Consider the following 20,429-nt stretch of genomic DNA (forward strand, 5'->3'; position numbering starts at 1 on the left):
CTTAATCCTCCACCAAGATCAAAAAACAAATTATTACCATTATCTCAGAAGCCACTCTAATGCCTGCCCTCACTAAAAAGTCCTCTCTCTAGTCATCTAGAAGTGGTCACTATTCTGATACTTCTGGTAATAACTTTGCTTTATTTTATAGTTTTACCACTTAAACATTTATCTCTAAAACCTTTTTTGTTTTTTTAAATCCTCATATAAATGAAATCTATCTGTGCCTACTCTGACATTCAACATTATGTTTGTAAGAGTCATGCATGCTGTTGTATTTAGCTATAGTTTATTTTCATGTCTGTATAACATTCCATCATGTTACTATACAACTTATTTATATATTCTTGTATTGAAAGAAATTTAGGTTACTTCCATTTTTTGGTTCTTCTAAATAGTGGTGCTGTTGGTATTCTTGCACCTATCTCTTGGTATCCAAATGTGTACATTTCTGTTGAGCCCAGTATTAATACATAGGAGTAGATTCCTAGGACATAGTGTGTACATTTATTCAGTTAGTAAATAATGCCAAACAAGCTTCCAGAGTATGCAAATTTTCATCCCTTGCAGCAGCATGGGTACTAATTATTTTCATATGTTGTGGCTGTTTAAGCATCATCTTCTTTGAAGTGCCTGTTCGAGTCTCTGGTCTTTTTTTTTTTTTAATCAGAGTAGGTCTTTCAATCCAAGACACTCTTGAGCAACCCAGACACATCCCTCTCAGCTGGGGAAACTTGCCAGGTATCCGACCAAGAGAAGGGCCGTCTCTAATTGTTAGCTCCTCTGCCCGTTGCATTTCACTTCCAGCCAGGCTTCTGGATCATTCACGTTAGCTGGAGTCCCTCCTAACAATCTCATGCGGCATCATGAGAGTCTCCTGATAGTTTCCTCCTTCTCCTCAGACAAACACTACCATCCTGGTGGCTTTATTTTTTTTGTATTGAGCTATAATTGACATAACATTGTAATAATTTAGATGTACAACACAATGATTTGATATCTATCCTTGTCCATTTTTAAACTGAGTTTTATCTTCTTTATTGACCGGTAGGAATTTTTTCTGTATTCTGGGTATGAATATCTGGCTAACGTTTTCACTCTTCTGATGATGTGTTTGGATGAATGAAAGTCCTGAATTTTAATGTATTCTGATATATCAGTCATTTTCTTTACATAGTATATTTAGTAATAGCTTGTTGTCTAAAGATATCATATAGTTAGTATATTTTCATGTCTTTTTTTAAAGAGTCTTTACATTCTCCAAGATTATGGAGATACTCATTTGTATTTTCCTTTAGCTAATTTGTTTTACTTTACCCATTTAGAACTACTGTCCATCAGGGATTAGAGACCACATGAGCAAGAACAGCCAAGAAAGTGTGGGTGGGATATTTTGGGAGACAGTGAGTAGACCAGCTTGGCTGGAGCAGAGATTTTTGGGAGGTCTTAAAACTAGAAAGTTAAATGAGGGAAGATTGTGTAGAACCAAGAATAAAAGACTAAGAAAAGGGTTATGCTGCTTTATTCTCACATAAGCAGGTGTCATTTGCCATTGCCTCCAAAATGCCTCACAGATACGTACTTTTGTCTTGAGGGACTGAGCAGTAGTGTGGATGACTAGGTACAAACCAGTCACCCTCTCCACCCCCAGCAAAACTGTAGCAAGAAAGCAAAATAAGACAAAAACTACCTTATTTACTGGCTTTTTGTTTTAAAAAATTCTTCATTTATGTGGATTATAATATGCATAGTAGTATAACAATATAACATATATTGTATTATAACAGTATCTTGGCCTAGTTAGCAATTATTAAATTACTTTCTTTTTTTTTTTACCATATCTAGGAAGTGTTTCTCATAAGATGTCCTGGGTGATAGCGGAATCCATTGATTCTCCCATTACACAAACAAGCAACAAAAAAACCCTCCCAGAAATAATTTGTGTTATTTATCTAGTTGTTATATTTCTTTGGAAGACCATATAAACTCTCTGTTAGAGTTATCAATTTCTTTAGCATCTCTAACTTAAAATACAGTTTGCCTTTTATGAAAGTATCCTTTATACCTGATTACTGGAAAAGTAGAGATGTAATGTTGTAAACTTTTTTCTTAAACACTTGACTATGTAAAAGTGAAGCATAGTACAGTCTAAAGGTGTGTGTGTGTGTGTGTGTGTGCATATACACATATGTATTAGAAATATGTACTTATTTGGCTTCACCAAGTGATTAGAGTTATGCAGTTCAAATTTAAAGTAGTTTTGATATATGACTGATAAGGTGATGCATTTTGCTAACTTGCCACTCTAGTTTTATGCTGCTAAGATACTTTTTCTTCTTATTTAGTATGACATAAAAGTCTACATTTTATTATCCAGACTATATTTCTGGCTCTTTGGGGGGGAAAAAATAGGACCAAATAGTCAAGTCTCATTACCTAATGACAGTGAAAGACAGGAAGCACATGGATAATTAAGTCCATTGTCAAACCAGCCTATCAAACTATGTTAGCCAGGATTGTCTACATCGGCCTCCAGAAAGCCTTTGAGTTGCTGCTGATCGCTGAGATGGAGGGTTTGAATTTTAATTTATTTTATCTTCTTCCCTTAACAAAGATACTAATGAACTAGGAGTTGACTTAAAGGCCAGAAGCAGGGAAGGAAGATATATGTCCAGCTAGACAATCTGAAGAGAAGCACCCCTAAATTACTAAGAATTGAACTCTCACTATTGTTAAGCCTTCTGACATCCTTTGGGTCTGGACTACCACTGATTTGTGTGCAGACATGGAACTAAAAGGTTGTTTGAAAACATGCTTCCTTAGTGGACAGAACCTTGCTTACATTTTCTGAAGAGTATACAAGGAAGTTAGAGAGTTGATTCAAATTTGATAAGAAAATTTGTGACCTTCTAGTTATATTCTCAAGGAAAGCTAAGAGTGTATTTTCCTCCTAAAAGTGCTGTGGTCCTGGTAAAGATTTTGATCAGGCCCACTCCTAATATTTGTGGGACCTGAAGTAGGAGTGAAAATGGAGGCCATGGACCATATGTCTAAATTTAGAATCATAAATAAAGCTATCCAACTATTAAATAAACTGTGATCTATATTCCTTTCTTGAGAAGATCCTTTATAATGTCCTGGAAGGCCAGTGAATTATTATTCTTCGACTCTGGGGATTGTGGGATTCCACATCAGAACATGACAATGTGGGGATTGGTTCCTGGCCAGCCACTTGAGAAAACAACTGCCTTGGTCTCCCATTAGGTAAACATAGATTTTCAGATTCTAAGAATTAATCTCTCAATGCATAGACATAAAACACTTAAAACCACTCTCCTGTTCTCCCATATTCTCAGGCCTTCTCTAAGTCATTGAGGGCTGAATGGGAAATGGTAAGGATAATAGTTACCGGGGATTATGCCAGACATAGCTATAGGTTCTTTGTGTATTTGATTTCCGGTATCAGCATTTTTCCTGCATGGGACTAAGTATGTCATAAAGCAAGATACACACAAAAAGTACACACAAATTGTTCTAGCTTTTGTTATTTTAAGAATTATGCTATTAAAGTTACCTTCCCTCATTGTAACAAATTTGTAATTAATACCTTGAAACAAAGCAAAGCACAATATAAAGAACAAGAGCGGAGTTTGGCTGCTGCCTCTAGAGGTAGAGCAGATCAGTTCACATACTGATCTGGTTTGATCCTGCCTGACTTTTGGCTTGGTGGGAGAAGAAAGAAGTTGCCTTGCTTTTTCCCATACTAAACTTACGCTTGTCACCTCCCTTTCACCCCTGGGAGGAAATGCAGCCCTGCTAGGTGAGGCTGATTCAACCTTTGGAGGTCTAATGACATGTGCCAGTAGCCAACTAATTTTTCTAATGCAGTTAGAAAATTCATAGTTTTTATATTATTCCTAACAGATGAAGCTTTGCAGGAGATAGAATTCTTCATTTATTTTGAAAGGTAAATACATAGGTGGGTATATAAGGGAAAATGGAGAAGTGTGGGATTTAATCCTTTGTGCTTAGGCTTCAGGAGAAGAGAGGTGTCATTTCTGAACACAGCCTCGTTGTGGTGGCCGAAGATGACCTGTTTTGAAGATGTTTGGCTTTGTAAACTGAAATGTAAATCATTAAAACAGATAAAACAAAGGTAAAAGTAAGCATAGAAACTGAGAATGAGAAATTAATAGGATGTTGGAAATGACCACGGCAGTTCAGTTCATGAATCAGTGTCTGCTTGCGGCGTTTTCCCCCTTGTTCAGTTCGTGGTGCCCGTTTTATGTCACATGAGCACAGCAGTGCGGTCAGGGCAGGAAGTACCCCTCAGCACTCTCTCCTCAGGAACTCGCCCCAAAGCTTACCTTGAAGAAAGTAAACATGTTTGAACAGTCTTTAGAAACTAGTTTGTTTCCTCAGTGTACAAATCAACCCAAAGCAGGTAATGGTGGGGTGGGTCATGTCAGGCCTGCCTGCCCTCCACTCGACTCTGCACAGTGCTCTGGGGCAGCTGCGGCAGCCGGAAGGCACCTCTGTCGCGCGGCCAGTGACAGGAGGGCACATGTTTAAGTCTCAGCTTTGAAGCTCTTATGTTAATCGTTAAGTTTTGCTAAGTCTGTGATTTAAAAAAGGTAACACTCTCAGTATGTTATGATTATAACTGCTACATTAGTGCTCAGAGGCTGCATCTGTGCTGACGTGAGGCATTAATGGCTGGACGAGTTCAGAGAGGCTGCCTCCAGTGCCTTTGTGTAATGGTATTTACTAGATTGTAAATGGACTGCAGAGAAAGATGAAATATGATCTCATGTATTATCTCTGTCTTCAGAAAAATAGGTAATGAAATTGTTCTCTTGCTGGCATATATTTTATTAACCTTTGTGGAGTCAACTTAAAGAACAGATGTCCTTATAGAGTTGAAACCTTTTGCTGAAGTGGAACATTATTTAAGTGCATTTGTGAGTCTAGGAACAGTAGGGTTGAGTAAAGCAGGTAAGTATTTTTTAAAACATCTCAGAATAAAATAGCACAATCTGGGGCTCGTTGGAGAAAACAAAATGCAATGTAAATTGTATACAACAAAACTCATTTTTCTTTCATTTTCTTTCTTACAGAGCCTGGAGAAAGTTCTTATGGAATTCAGTCACAAGGAGTTGTTTGACTTCTATAACAAGGTCAGTATTTTTAAAATAATTTCTGATATGTGGGTTTTTCAAAATGTTTACTTCATTTTATGAATTCTTATTTTTAAATGCCGTATTATGGAACTAAGTTCTTTAAACTTCCTGGTAAACACCTTTTGTTTCACAGTAGGAGGCATTGCTGAGATGGAGAGAATATGACAAACTCAATCAGGAGGAAAGTGGAAATGATTATTATTAAAGCAATAGGATTGTTGTAATGCCAAGCATTAAGTAATGAACTATGTGGTACTTAGCCACACTGGTGCTTTAGGTACAGTAATGTTAAATATTTTAATTTCTGGGCCCAAGGGAAAAGGAAGATGCCAGGCCTTTAAAGATTTATCTTTGAGCATATTTGTTTCTTTACAAATACTGATATCATAATCCAAAAGAATGTACCCCCAGACCTTAGAAATCTTGTGTAGTGGTTATTTACATGAAACAGATGGGTATATTTAAAACAGTATTATTTAAAAATCCACCTTTACAAATTTGAAAACTTACCTTCACATAAAAAGGAAATTTTTCTAGAGTATTTTTATTGCTGTGTGAATGGATTTAACATACATAGTTGCCAGTTTCTTTCTTTGCCTTCTATTTGCATGTTTCTAAGTAACACTTGATATGAATTCTCTCCCTTCACCAACTTTCTATTTTTGTCTGTGTAAATAGCTAGAGACCATACAAGCACAGCTGGATTCCCTTACATGATGTGCAAGACTGGTGACTCCATCACACGCCTACCACCTCATCATTTTGCATTGAAGATAAACTGCCAGGTTGTGTTTTCTGAAGGATTCAGTAAGCTTTCTTCTTATAAATTATATGGCTGTTGCTTCTTAGACAAACAATAGCCAGGGGAGATCATTGTTCTGAAAACAGGTTCTAATATATGTTTTCTAGTTCTGTGAGCCAAGAGCAAGGATTAAGAACACTTTTGCTTTAAAAGATATGCACCTGAAGTGCATACCATATTTACTGTCCTATTTTTGCCTTATTGCCTCACCTGTTTATTTGTTACATACCTGACAACACCTTTATGTATCAAGGAGAGTCCATGGATACCCTGTGTAATGTGTACCTTAGAATACAAAACATCAGTAATTAATAAAAGTAAGAAAGCAGCCAACATACAATCAAATCATTATGACAGTTTTCCTTAAATATAATGAGTATATTTTTCTTGGGGAATAATATAGGGAAGAACTTTTAAATAGACCCACTAGTAGTATACCAGTTTATTCTAGTATGAGTTTCTCTGTGCACTTTAATTTTTCTCTGAGTTTAATGATTTAATAATAGTCCAGGTTTTTGTGTGCTTTTCTTTGTTCTGCACATTAATAATGACTCACTTTATAGTGTGGGGGACAGATTCAGGTCATGAATAAAAATAATCATAATGCATGCTAAATGGGAACCCTTAAAATCTCAAAAGATACTTTTTACATTCTTTCTGTAAATACATTAATTTCAGTCAATAAAATTTTGATGTCTTAGAATTAGTTGAACTGAAATGCACAGTATTTCATGCTATGAATATATATAAATGCAAATATAGTTGCCTCTAAGAAAATATCAATTGAATTTTTTATGAATGAAGTATCTGTCCTATATTGTTTCCAGAGAATCCGAGGAGGGAGGGAAGGACAAAGGGAAGTAGGGGGTGAGAAGGAGATGCTGGGGACATGGCAGGGGTGACAGGAATGGAGAGAGATTGATTCATTCAAACCTGACTTTCTTCATATGAAGGAATTTGATTTTAGAAATGTCCTGTAGTTAATAAACAGGGCCATTACAATCAAATCATACTCCTTATATGAGGTATCTGAGTAATAATGTAAGTTGTTGAATATCTCCCAAATAAATGTTTAATATATGGAATTTAAGCCCTGACCTACTTGTGTGTTATTTAGACAGATTGGGAGTTTGGATTATTTCAGAAAAATTAATATTGTAGTTGCTATCCATAATTGATTTGAAAGGTTTTAAACTCAAATTTCCATTGATAAGATATCTGGAAGACATGTTTATACTATAGTGGGATTTGTTTCTGTATGTTGCTTGTGGGATCTAATTTTTTTATGCTCTATTCTGCCGGTCTCCAGAGGCAACAACCTGACTGCTGTAAACATTTTGGTATATATTCTTTTCAACTTCTTATGTACAAATAAACATATGCATCATCTCAAGTTGAATTTGTTAGGCCTTCCTGACAGTGACCATAGGGATAGGTGAAGTTTTCATTGATTTAATGGCCAACTTGAATCCCCATGTAGGTATCTAAATTAAATGTGACAGTTCCAAGTGAAATTTTCTATTAGTAGGTCATTTTATACCCCCTAAAAGAGTTGGTTTTATACTCAGCATATCTAAACCTATTCAAAAAATGTGGTAAATAGTTTTCTCTCCATTAGTCTAGTTCGAGAAAGTCTGACCAAAGGCATTGAAGAAAGGAAATGTAAAAGGTTTAATTCCAACTAAGAACATAATTATTCCTGAAATATATTAAATTGCAGTTCATTTTATATCATAAGGCACCATCATTATTATGACACACAAGTCAAGAAAATATCATTCCTAAAGAGATTAAATATTCTTTCATATGTTACTTTTTCATAGAAATAAAATGGATGGAGGGATAAGTGGGTACTGGCACCTCCTATCAATAAATATGTCTTGTATGAATATTTGACATGAGGATTGAATAAAAATAGAATTACTTGCTAGAAAGGAACGAATGCACTATTTTTGTACATACTACAAATAATATCTACAATTATCTGGTTATAAAATATGGTTATTTTTCATTAGAAAGTACAAAAAAATCATAAAGAAGTAACCTAAAATTATAGAATTCCTCATCCAGAAATGGCTATTAACATTTTGATAGATTTTATTGAAGTTTTTATTTCTATCCATGTATCTTTCTTTTATCTCCTTTTTTTCTTACTTTCCTAATAAATTGGAGTTAATGCTATAAATACAGTTTCATTCTTTGCTTTGCTTATATATAACATTGTAACATGAGCATTTTTCATGTCCTATTAACAAAATGTTAATGTATATTATATAGCCCATTATTTGAATGAGCTACACTTTAGTTACCTAATCTAATGTTAGACATTTATGTTATTTCCTATTTTTTAACATACTGAAGAACTCACTGGTGAGTATCACTATATATAAACCCTAGAACACATCTCTTGTTATTTTATTAGTATATATTCTTAGGGGTGGGATTATTATGTCAAAAGTATGAAGATTTATTTTCTATTTTTATCTTTAATGGGATTTTTATTATAAAAATAGTAATTGTCATTATAAAAAACTAAAAATGTTCCTCTGTTTTGTCATCTCACTCCTCAGAAGTACCTACCTAACTATTTAGAAACATCTGGTTTATGTCTTTTCAGACATCTTATGTAAATACATACACACCTCTCTTTGTATGTTTTTCTTTATTTACATATATTTAATAGCAGTTTCTGCATATTGATGAGCTGTTTCCCCAAAGGTTCCTGTCAGTTTATACTCCCACTGACAGTAGGGGAACCGCCTGCCTCAGGCCAGCCTCACCGGCCGCCTCCTGGTCTACATTTCCTTCTCACCTTCTTTTCACCTTGGGGTTGGGTTTGGGGAGGAGGGTGAGCCAAGAGTAGGTTGGAGAGAAGACCGTCCCTAATTACTTGGGATAGGTCATGGCGCAACTCCGGAGGGACTGAATACAAAATCTCTTCTAAAGGCAATGAGTGTGAGAGGCAGGGCACAGTATTTAAGGAAGGACACTGAGGTCAGACATTTATTCCCCCAAGAAATAGTCAATGAGTGCCATTGGTGCCAGAAACCATATATGCTAGGGGCCTTGTTAACAGTTGATGAGCAACATAAATATAGTTCCTGGCTTCTTGAAGCATAATGTGTTACATTTAAATCAACTCAATCTGTTATTAAATGAAAACATAATGTGTTGGATTTAAAAAACAAGCAAAATGTAATAAATTGTGAACAAGTATGGAAAAAATAATAGGATTTTGTTAAGAGAAAATAAAAGATGTGACCAAACTTACATTGGGGCATCAAGATAGAAAGATTCTCGGAAAAAGTGAGATTTGAGCTGAGTTTTGTAGGTTGAGTGTCAATGAAGCAATAGAAGAATAGAGAAAATGGCCCATGTAGTGTTCCAGAGATTGGATAGGGCTTAGCACCTTTCAGGAACCAGAGATCAGTGTGGCTAGAGTGGAGTGAACAAGGGGATAGAAGAGTGGGTTACAGTTAGAGAGGTAGTCCTCTCACTCCCAGAGTCAAAATATCTTGCAAATAAACCTCCAGAACACTACCTTTTCCAAGCTATCTCATCTTCTCCCTGGACTATACTGCTTCCATTCTAGTCTGCCTTCAGTCCAGTTTTCACACAGAGCTAATGTTTTAAAAACATTAGTCATATTCAAGTACCAAATGATTTCCCTCATTTGTGGAGTATAACAACAAAGCAAAACTGAAGGAACAAAAGAGCAACAGACACAGACTCTAAGAAGGGACTAGTGGTTACCAAAGAGGGGGGGAGGGTGGATAGGGAGGGAGGGAGAAGGGGATTGAGGGGTATCATGATTGGTGCACATGGTGTGTGTGGGGTCATGGGGAAGATGGTGTAGCACAGAGAAGAAAAGAAATGACTCTATAGCATCTTACTATGCTGATGGAAAGTGACTACACTGGAGTTGGGGGAGACTTGATAATATGGGTGAATGTTGAAATCACAATGTTGTTCATGTGAAACCTTCATAAGATTATATATCAATGATACCTTAATTTTTAAAAAATTAGTCATGATACTTACACCATCTTCCTGCTTAAAACCCTTAAAAGGCTTCCTGTTATATTTTAAATAAAATTCAAGTGTCTGGACTCTCAGAATACAGACTGAGTCATGTTCTAGTTCTACTACTTTTTGTGTTCCTTAATTTGCTAAAGCTTAGTTTCCTCATCTTTATAATGGGAATAATAATCTAAATAACATGGGACTGTTATAAAGATTAAGTGAGATAATTCATGTTAAACATATAGCATAATTCCTAATTTCAGTAATCACATAATAAGAGTTAACTGTCATTTTCATAATCACTAAGAAAATGACCAGGCTTTTTGTTGGAATTGTTCCAGGTAAGGTTTGAATTAAAGTTGAAATTACAGAAAGCATGCCATGAAGCCCCTCATATTGAATTTACTTGGAGACCCAGCAACAATTCTTATTTTATGATCACTGGATTCGAACATAATGCCAATCTATCCCACTCTTACTTCTTTATTAACAAAATAAGATGTATTATGAGATGTGACCAGAATCAGAAATTTTTTTTTTCTATGGCTATCTTTCTACATAGCTCTCCTGGCTGTGAGAAATCTTTTTCTGTAGCTGTATTTACTAAATTTCTATCTCTTTTTACCTTAAACAATGTCTTCTGAACCTTATTCATTATACCAGGGGTCAACAAACTAATCCAGTACACTGGTTGTTCTTATAAAGTTTTACTGGAACACAGCTGTGGTAGACATGCCCAGTCATCGCTGCCTTTGGGTATCCTCACCTAAGTATAATCCTCTCCCCTTGAGGGGAGCCAGCACCTGTTGCTCGATCCTACCAACTGAATATGTTAAAGGTAGTTGGATGTCACTCCCATGATTGATGTATTATGTAAAATTCTGTCATGCTACCAAACTTACTCTAGAGACTTTCTCCATTCTTGGCTTTGATGGAGCAAGCTACCAGGTTGTGAGAGCGGCTGTGAACAGAACCACACAGCAAGGAATTGCAGGTGACCTCTAGGACCCCGAGGGTGATCAATAACCAGCAAGAAGCTGAGGCCCAAGGTCCTCAAGGTCCTCAGTAAATCTGCAAAAACCTGGGTGAGTTTGGAAGTGGCTTCTGTCCCAGTCAGGCCTGCAGATAACAGCATAGTCCACCTCACTGTGGTTGCGGCCTTGTGACGTCCTACATGAAAGATCCAGACTCCTGATCCATGGTAATTGTGAGATAGTAAATGTGTATTGATTTAAATTTCTGAATGTTTAGTAATTTGTAATAAATCGGCTGAATGGATAAGTTTAGTAATTTGTAATGAATAGGCTGTAACTGATAATGTAAACAACAGCCATACTCTTTCATTTGCATACTGTTGACCCTCAAACAACATGGGTTTAAAATGCATGGGTCCACTTTATATACAGACTTTTTTCAGTAAATACAATACAGTACTGTACATGTATTTTCTCTTCCTTGTGATTTTAATAACATTTTCTTTTCTTTAGTGTACTTCCTTGTAAGAATTCAGTATCTAATACATGTAGCATATAAAATATGTGTTAATCGACTACTCATGTTATCAGTCAGGTTTCTGGGTAACAGTATGCTATTACAAGTTAAGTTTTTAGAGAGTCAGAAGCTATAGGTGGATATTTAACTGTGGCGGGGGGAGGTTGGTGCCTATAACTCCTGCGTTGCTCCCAGGTCAAGTATATAGTCTCTTGCTCTAGAACAGCAGTCAGTGGAGGAGTTGTAACAGAGAGCTTATGACCAAGAAAGCCTGAAATATTTACTACCTGGCTCTTTACAGAAGTTTGCAGACTTCTGCCTTATACTGTGCTGCTTCCCTGGGACATCCCTAGAGGAATATAACAGTTGAAAAGGGGATACAAAAGTTCATAAGGTGAATAATGTATATATTTCTGTAGCATCATTTTTACTTTAATTTTTGCCAGCCACATAGCCACCCAATTGCAGATTATATTTTCCATCCTTAGCAGCTACTGCAGCCGTGTGACTAGGTGTCACCATGAAATGTGAGTGGAAGTGACACTCATTTCCATTTTTCTTTCCCCTTTCTGTGAGTGAAGCAGATCTGGAGCATGTCAGCTTTGACTGAGCCTCCAGTGGTAGTGCTCTGAGGGTCAGGGAGCCCCTAACTGGGTGGAAGGAAGCATGGGGCAGTGCTCCCATCCTGCCCTTGACAAGCCGCGTTTCCAGACCATTACGTGAGAAATGAAACATCTTGTTTGAATAATTTGGGATCTTGGATGGGGAAGGGGCAGTATTTTTATTTATTTGGGATTTTTTTTTAAAATTTATTTGGGGTCTTTTTAATTCAGCAACTTAGCCTATAGCCTAACTAATATGATGGTAACATGATTTTAGTTCTCCAATAGTTTAGAGCATTTCTATTTTTAAAGAGAGATGAATATTGTATGGCATATAGTTCAACGTACCTATAAGTGTTAACAAGAAAATCAGAAACTTCAAAAAAACACCGTGTGCTTGCTGCCTGCCGCTTCAGGCTAACCTCCGAGGGCCGCTGGGAGGATAGATTCACCCCCTCTCCCTCAGTGTGGCTATTTGGAAGGAAGAGTTTGTGAAACCATGGATGTATACTGTAAATTTCTCCCAAAGTCTTTACATAATCCCTTTTCCTCTGTTGAAGAGGGCAGGAAAATTCTGACTTGTTCAGGCTCATTAGTGAGAAGCCGCTCAGGAATTAGAATTTAAGGTTCAGATGAGTCAATTTTGCTTCCGTAAAACTTTGATTTTTGTCATTATGCAAATAGTGCTACACAATACACCAGCCTCATTTACTGCTAAAATTAGGAGCACATTAATTTGAGGGATTTTATAGTAAAGTTTAATGGCATTTATAATGTTGGAGAATTTCAAGGATGTTAGCATTGCTTCCTCCGTCACCCTTACCCACCCCAACACACATAACTCTTGAATCTTTCCAAAGGTCTTCTGCTCCTCTTTGAAGTGTGAGGTCGTCCTGAAGGTCTATGACTCAAATCCAAGTGATGGCACTTTTCATAGCCTGCTTTATTTGTTTTATTTAAAATGCAAAGTTATTCTTTTTTATTTCAAAAGAAATAGTCTGCAAAGACAGGAAAATTGAACCAAGTCCAGTCTATAAATCTGTAAGGAGGATAGTATAGGATTAGAAAAGTCTTTAAATCTCCAAGGCAGGACAAATAATGAATGTATAATAATGTTCCCTTAGTAAAACCAGAGTGCAGTCATTTTTAGCATCTTTTTAATGAGAATCTGAGTCTTACTTTATAAATGACTTGGTTTTTAAAATATTTTTTCCTTAAAGGAATCTAGGTAAAGCAAAGAAGAGGAAAGCAGTTAATAGTAAATTTAACGGTTGCATTTATTTCTGAAACTGACGTTTAAAGAGCACAAGAAACCCTACTTGACTAGTCTAAGAAAAAGCCAATAATTAGTTTTTTCTGATCTATAATAAATGTAGATTTGCTGTGTGGCATGGAGCTCAGTGATTTCTCAAGGTTTCTGCCATTTCTCCTTGCTTCTGAAATTGCCAGATTTCCTTTGTGCACTTTGTCTAGTTCACATTGCAGATTTTACCTGCAGGTTCAACCAGGCTACCTAGGAACAAAGCAGAAAGCTGTCCCCAGAAGCACGCTCCTCCAACATGTTAGCATCGGGAGTTTCCCATCCCTCTCTGTCCAGGAATGTGGCTATGCTTTGGCAGCCAAGCACAGTAACTTTCCAAATGATTGGAGAAAGTAGTGACTCATACATCCCAGACCATGTGCTCTACTTTGCAGTTCAGCCTCTCACTCTATTCCATGCTGATGTAAGTAATCCTGCCAACATCAGGGTACTTAAGAAATATTGGCTGAATGAATTAATGGAGTACATAAACAGTTTTTCTCCTTATGCCTCCTTTATTTGCACAGTACCATCTGAATTGCTAAAAGCAAAACCGTCATAAATCTCAGATTTACAAGAGTTTGAAAACCACTTTAGCTGAATCCACTGGTAATCCCACCAGGCAATAGCCACAGCTCTTCTGGGGAGGATCTCCCAAATCACGAATCTTTTCACTCCTGGAGCACATCTAATGAGGAGAGTAACAGACTGATCACTGATGGAGACCCAGATTTCTCCCTTCCAGAGGACTAGAGCTGTGAAGAGATTTATGTCATGAAGTAGACCTGGGCATGCTTCTGGGACCCATACTGCAAAGAATGCAGAACAGCTATGTTCCTACCAAATTTCAGAGGTGATTTGTGAAACAGGGTCAAATGAAATGCTCCAGAATGACATTGGCAACATTCTTACATTGAGATGTATGTGAAGTACGTGTGGACTTTGTGAGCCCATTACCCAGATTATAATTTCCTGTTCCTTGATTAAAGACACACATACTGCCCACAAGGAGACTTTCCTCATGATGTGGGCGATCAGTGAGAGTTTGAGAAAAAAGTCTCCCCTTACATGGCACATACTGTGCCAGGTTATCAGAAATACAAAGGCTGGACAAAAATTTGAAAACATTCACAAAGATAATGCAGAATGCAAGCAAGAGAGCCATGCAGAAAGCTGTTCAGAAACATTTTAATTAAAATTTTCTGTATGCAACCAAGACTGTGCATTTAGGGTCAAACAAGAGGGACCTTTTTCTTCTTGCTGGAGTGATGGTTTGTAACATCTAACTTTTCCACCATTTGGCAGGAAAGGCTCGCGTTGCCAGCATTTCGGTGTTTCCTTCTGCAGAGTATGTTCTATACTGTGCTTGGGTGATCCAAAGTAACGGGTCATAATAAAAAGGCAGTAAGTTAGGGCACATCAGCTTTCTGGGAATTGCCCAGCACAGAGGTTCCTCACACGGTGGGCTGGGAGGACTCAGGAAGTGACCACCTTTGCTAGACAGGCTCTTAGCCTATGTTTGGGTCAGCGGTCTTAGTTCTGTCGGGCAGGCTGGGCTGTGCCTGGGCTGACAGCCAGAGGAGCGTGACCACCATCTGCAAGGTTGCTCCTTCCGGTAGTCAGTGGGAATGTGCCCGAATGTACTGATTTTACAGTGTTCTACTCTCGGCTGGCTTCTGGGAGCCGCCTCTCCCGACTCCTGGATTGGTTCCCTTGGGCTAATGCCGTCCCCATAAATGCATTTGCACTTGGGGATCCCTTTTCACCAGGCTACACTGTCAGTGAAATTTATGATCAAGATAATCTCAAAGACATTTTATTTAATGCTTATATTTAGCTGTGTAGTCTAGGCTGGGGGACCCAGGGTTCCAAAAGTGACTGCTTGAAAAGGTGGGTCCTCAAACAGACAACTTGTCTTTGTATAGAGTCATAGTTTGTGAGAAGTGAAAAATTCTCCTGTAATTAAATACCTACTTATTTCACTGGCTTTCTAAATATGTATTTTGAGTTTTGCCAAAGAAGCCACCTCTATTTCATAAGCTCTGTGTAAGGCTTCATTTTTGTGGGGGAGGGTGACTGTCCCCCTGGGGAAGGGCAGCCGCTTCTCCTGCTGCTTTCCTGTTCTCTCTCCTTCCAGCCCCCGCCCCTCTCTTCGGGGGGAGTGCCTGCCCTTCCATTCGGCAGCCCTGAGATGGTGTGGCCTTGTTTACTGAAGGGCGGAGTGCTGTAGAAAGACCGTGCCTGTGCACAGCCACCCTTTCTCGCACACCCACCCTTTCTCGCACACCCTGCTTTCATCCAGAGGCTGGAATTGCCCACGGACCCAGGGATCCTTCAGGGCCTAGCCGTCTTTCCCCACCCCAGCAAAGCATCATTGCCTTAGTTTTGTGCCGTGTGGGTGGCAAGGACTTAGTGATAACCCAGAATTTGAGGTGAAAATGAGGGGGGAGGGGGAGAGGGAGAGAGGCCTCCTTAGGGCTGAGGAATGAGCCATGTGCTCCAACCCAGCTGTATCACTCTCAAAAGTAATATTAAGGTGTCACTCACTCTGTTTTCCGTTTGCTTTCAGTCTGTGTGTGTGTGTGTGTGTGTGTGTGTGTGTGTGTGTGGTGTGTGTGTGTGTGTGTGTGTGTGTGTGTGTGTGTGTGTGTGTGTGTGTGTGTGTGTCCTCTCCACCCCTGCCATCCGTCCGTCCCTGGGGAATGTCAAGGCTTGAGAAGTGATTGGAAGGACAAGATTTTGGCATTTGAGGTTCTCTAGCTAAGTGCCATTAAATGCAATCACACTTTCTCCTCTGTCCTTTATAGATTGTCTTAGCAGATCTGTCTTTTCAGTGGTAAACATGTAGAAAGCTATGGAAAAACATCAAAGTCATCATTCATACCATTTGATTCTCAAGTCAGCATTGAGTAAGAGAAGAAGCCTTTAAAATCATCAACTAGGACTTCCTCAGAGGAAGACCAGCTTGACACTTCTAACCCTCTATTCTAAATAAGTAAAATATCCACTCCTCTGAAAACTGAGGGAAGCCCCAGTGAGTCCGTTTCAGTGGTTCATTGGTTACCCACCTGCCACAACAGACCCCTGAGACCAGTTTCCAGCAGGATGGAAACTGACCTCACACCCACCTTCCCCTACGGTTCTGAGAACTTGAACTTGAATCTCTCCCTCCAGCTCCCTGCAGCTAAGGAGGTATAGATGTACCTTTGATAGCCTGACCTGAGTCTGTCTTTTGTGCATTTGCTGAATTTGTGGAAGGGAAAGAACAATTGACAACAGTGCTCCTTGCTTTCCAGACTAAGTGTTTACAGTGCAACACAGCCAAGTAGGAAGCTGGGAGAAAGAGAGGACAAGATAGTAACTGACTGATCAGTTACCCTCGGTGCTCCACTAACTGATGTCCAAGCCACTCCCAAGCTGCCTCTGTGCCCCCTTTCCTAAATGTGTTCAGTTATCGGCAAGTGGGGCTGATTCCCATCATATGAACCCCACAGGACTTGCTCCAGGCCGGGGAGTGAGTGAATTAAAGCCTTCTGCCGTATGTTATTTCACCCTGAAGTACTTAACCCTCCCAGTGTGTATCAAGAGCAGAGCAAACTAATTCTGCAGTGCCAGGTAGTTTCTGCCTTCTCAGTTAACCACTACATGCCCACGTCTGCACAAGTGCTTGTTGGCTGAACTCCATCCACACAATATGTTACAGGCAAGACAAAAAAAAATTCTGATTACATTAGTGATGTTGAGCTTTAAAAAGCATGCAGCATTCAGTTCCCTGCAGGGGGCTCTGAAATGTGCCCGGGATATGTTTTGGAGTAATGAAACTTGCTTGCCTTTTTCTGCTGCTCCTCCAGGACTTCCATTGTCAGGGAGGAGAGCCAGAGGGCAGGGGGGCCCTCTCCCAGGCCAGTCAGCATGTCCTCAGTTTCTGCCCCCTCCTGCCACAGCTTGTTACCAGCTTCTTCCCTACATGGATGAGCAGCAGCCCCACGACAGGCAGACCACCAGGAATTCACCCTTCACACAGAGAGACTCTGCAGACCTCAGGTGGCAGAGCACAAGATGCCCAGACGGAGCCCTGGAATATTCTACTGCGAGGTTTCTGCTATAAAAACCACAATAAATGAATAAGTGAGCAGTCGCTTTGTATATATACCCAGGTTTCTTCATTTATTTAAAAAAAGAAAGGACTGGAGGGACAAGGGGGAAAGGAATGGACAAATATTTGTGTGTGTGTTGTACAAAGGCATTATTTAAGGAAAAATAGATTTGGGTAGCCTTATGTTAATCATATTCAAATAAGATGCTGGATGAGACCTTAACTGGGCAGCTTTGTGTGCTTCATTCATTCATTTGTACATGTATTTATCCACCAACTGTTTACTAGGTCAGCAAATGAGGTCCTCTTCGAACTCTCCTGTTCTGTTTGAGTATCAGGATCCACAATAAAGGCATTGCCCTCCAACGGTCCCCAGAAAGAGCTGATGAGTGGCAAAGAGGCTCCCACTCCTGCCGCCTCCTGCAGCTTTCCCGGGGTAGGAGGAAAGACAGGGCAGCTTCAGTGTGAGCTGCTTCTGAGGAGCTACGGTTGGCCCTTGATTGATGAGACCAGGCGTTAACCTTCAGCTTCAGCTCCTTGGTTACTGAGACTACCAGTAAATAAGGAAAACAGTAGTTCTGGTAACAATGACTAGCTAATTACCGCTTTGTGCCGGTGAGGTTGCTAGGTGCCAGGAATTTAAAACGCGTGGGCAAGGTCTCATCTCCATGGCCGGCAGACCAGGCTGGGCATCCCCCAGCTCTGCAGGCAGCAGATGTGATCCTGAGGGCTCCCGGCCCAGCACTGCCCCTTGGAACCGTGCAGTGCTTTACAGAGCTCTTCATACCCCCCGTCTTGGTGGGTCCTCATGCTACTCCCGGGTACTGAACCAGACAAGTAGCATTTCCATTTTACAGATGAAGGAACTGGAACTAGGTCACTTGCCCAAGGTCACACAGGAGCACTCCAGATTTCCAGCCCTTCATTCAGGGCTCCTGAGAGCAATTTTTGCCTGTTGCTCCAAATGTCCCTGTAGTACGTGCTCTGCAGTGTGGTTAGCTTCCCTGGGCCCCTCTGTGCACTGAGACTGTGGTAAGCTTTCTCAGTGGAAGGTGTTGGAGGTGTTAGGGTGAAAAACAGATATAAAAGGATGGAAGGAGAATAAGGGCAGTGGAGCCCACTAAACAGGATTCAAAGAGTTAACCGGCTAACACCAAAGAGCCAGGAGGGACTCAAGAGTTAATGAGTTCCTTAGTTGAAGTTCCAAAGGCCAGGAGCAACTTGGAATGTCCAGATATTCTCCAGATAAAGAAAAGTATCCTAGCACAGCCCATATCTTCATTGTACCAACTAGATCATGCCATTGTAAAACCTACTTAGCCTGCAAAAAAACGCTCGGGTTTATTCCTTGACTTAACCTATATGCTTTTCTTCCTCTTCTTCCAACCCCTTAATCAAGTGACTTTGTAACCAGGGCAGGAGACAGACCTCTGAAGTGTAAATAAACCTGTGTGGGCAAAGAATGCTGAGATCTGGACCAACACAGTCAACCTGAATAACCCTATTCTTAAGACAGAACTTCAAAGGCATGAATCACCAGTGTACATCATTCCTTATCCTGACTCCTCCCCAAACAACAATATAAAACCCCAGACCCTAACCCCTTAAGAGCGCCTTCTCCCTGAGGTTGCCCACACTCCCTTTGAGTGTGTCGCTCTGTCTGTCCTACTCCAGATAAGCAGGGAGGGGCCGCTGAGAGCTCTGATCTGTGCTTGCAAGATCCCTCACCTGGGTGGCCCAGACGGAACCGCAGCTGTACGATCCTGCCCCTTAGTAGCCTGCCTGAAAACCGCCTTTCTTTGCCTTTGGGAAGTTCCCAGAACATAATCCCACTCCATCCAGTGCCCTGCAGCTCCCCCAAATCCTGGGGTGGCAGGGACTCAGTTCCCATGTCGTGCAGATTCAAGCCAACACTGGGTGTCAGGTGGCCCTGGCCTTAGGAGTTGGCAGGGGATGTGCCCATGCCGAGCAGGAGCTCCTTTTCGTCCCTCTGTATTTCCTTCCTCTCAGCTTTACTGCTGTGGCCTGTGCCTCCCTGGTGTTGTATTCAAAAAGAACTTGCTCTGCTTCATGACTGTGTCTCTGCCCTTCAAGTCTTTGTTGTGGTGGGAACAAGAACCACAACCAAACTCAACCCCCAACAGAGGGGCAGTGCAGGAGGAGGAGGCACTGGGCCATCCATGTGGATGCAAGGGCATGTGGCAGTGCTCCGCCCCGGCCATGGGTCCGGACCCTGCAGTCCTTTGCGGACCATGTGGCCCTGGCCGCTCCTGGTGAGCACTTTCCGTGGCCCTCCCAGCACAGATGCTGCATACTCTAGGCCTCTTGAGCATTACCTCCAGCCCTTCTGCGTGTGCCCTGATTCCCTCTGTCCCCACCCCCCACCTCAGGTTTGCCCTCCTGACATGGACGGTGTGCCAAGCCCCCTACAAACAGTGCATTTCCTGTCCCCTGTATATAGCCCATCACTGGCTGTGGCTTATTTACTGCTCCCCAGAGGGTTGCTTCCTGCCCTCCCAGAGACTGCGGACCAGCTCAGACTTACACAAACCAAACTTCTCTTCCATCCAATGGACTTGAACTGCACCTTCTCCAACCTGTGTGAACCTCAGCCCTTGAGGAGAGGGCTCCCCTCCCAGGTTCCTTCTTCCTTGGGTGCTGTCCCTCAGGCCTCTGGTACCCTGGAAAGTTCCCAGATCTTATAGCTACTTTTTCATCATAACTTCATGGTTTTTATGTTAAACTTACCCTATTTATATCACTGTAGTTTCTGTCTCCTGATCAGGCCCTGACTGATGTACTCACCAGCTGTCAGTGTGGAGTCGCAGACAGAGGTAATGGAAACAGCTGGCATTTCTTACAGGCAGGCATTTGTCATATGTCTCTGATCAGCGCAAACACCTGCCTACCTTGATGCCTAACAGTCCTGAATTAG

General features: G+C 40.4%; 1 protein-coding gene across 3 annotated transcripts in view; it reads left to right on the forward strand.

Moving 5' to 3' along the window:
- COMMD10 (COMM domain containing 10) overlaps nucleotides 1-7,375 on the forward strand; it is a 185,700-nt gene extending 178,325 nt beyond the window's left edge. For all 3 annotated transcript variants that reach the window (XM_036894603.2, XM_057490735.1, XM_036894601.2), the window contains 2 exons: nucleotides 5,118-5,177; nucleotides 5,859-7,375. In XM_036894603.2, coding sequence (XP_036750498.2) covers nucleotides 5,118-5,177; nucleotides 5,859-5,897 — 99 coding nt within the window. In that variant the 3' untranslated portion in view covers nucleotides 5,898-7,375. The remainder of the gene's footprint in view (nucleotides 1-5,117; nucleotides 5,178-5,858) is intronic.
- The last annotated feature ends 13,054 nt before the right edge of the window (nucleotides 7,376-20,429 follow it).

This window comes from Manis pentadactyla, chromosome 13 (assembly GCF_030020395.1).
Source record: "Manis pentadactyla isolate mManPen7 chromosome 13, mManPen7.hap1, whole genome shotgun sequence".
Taxonomy (NCBI): domain Eukaryota; kingdom Metazoa; phylum Chordata; class Mammalia; order Pholidota; family Manidae; genus Manis; species Manis pentadactyla.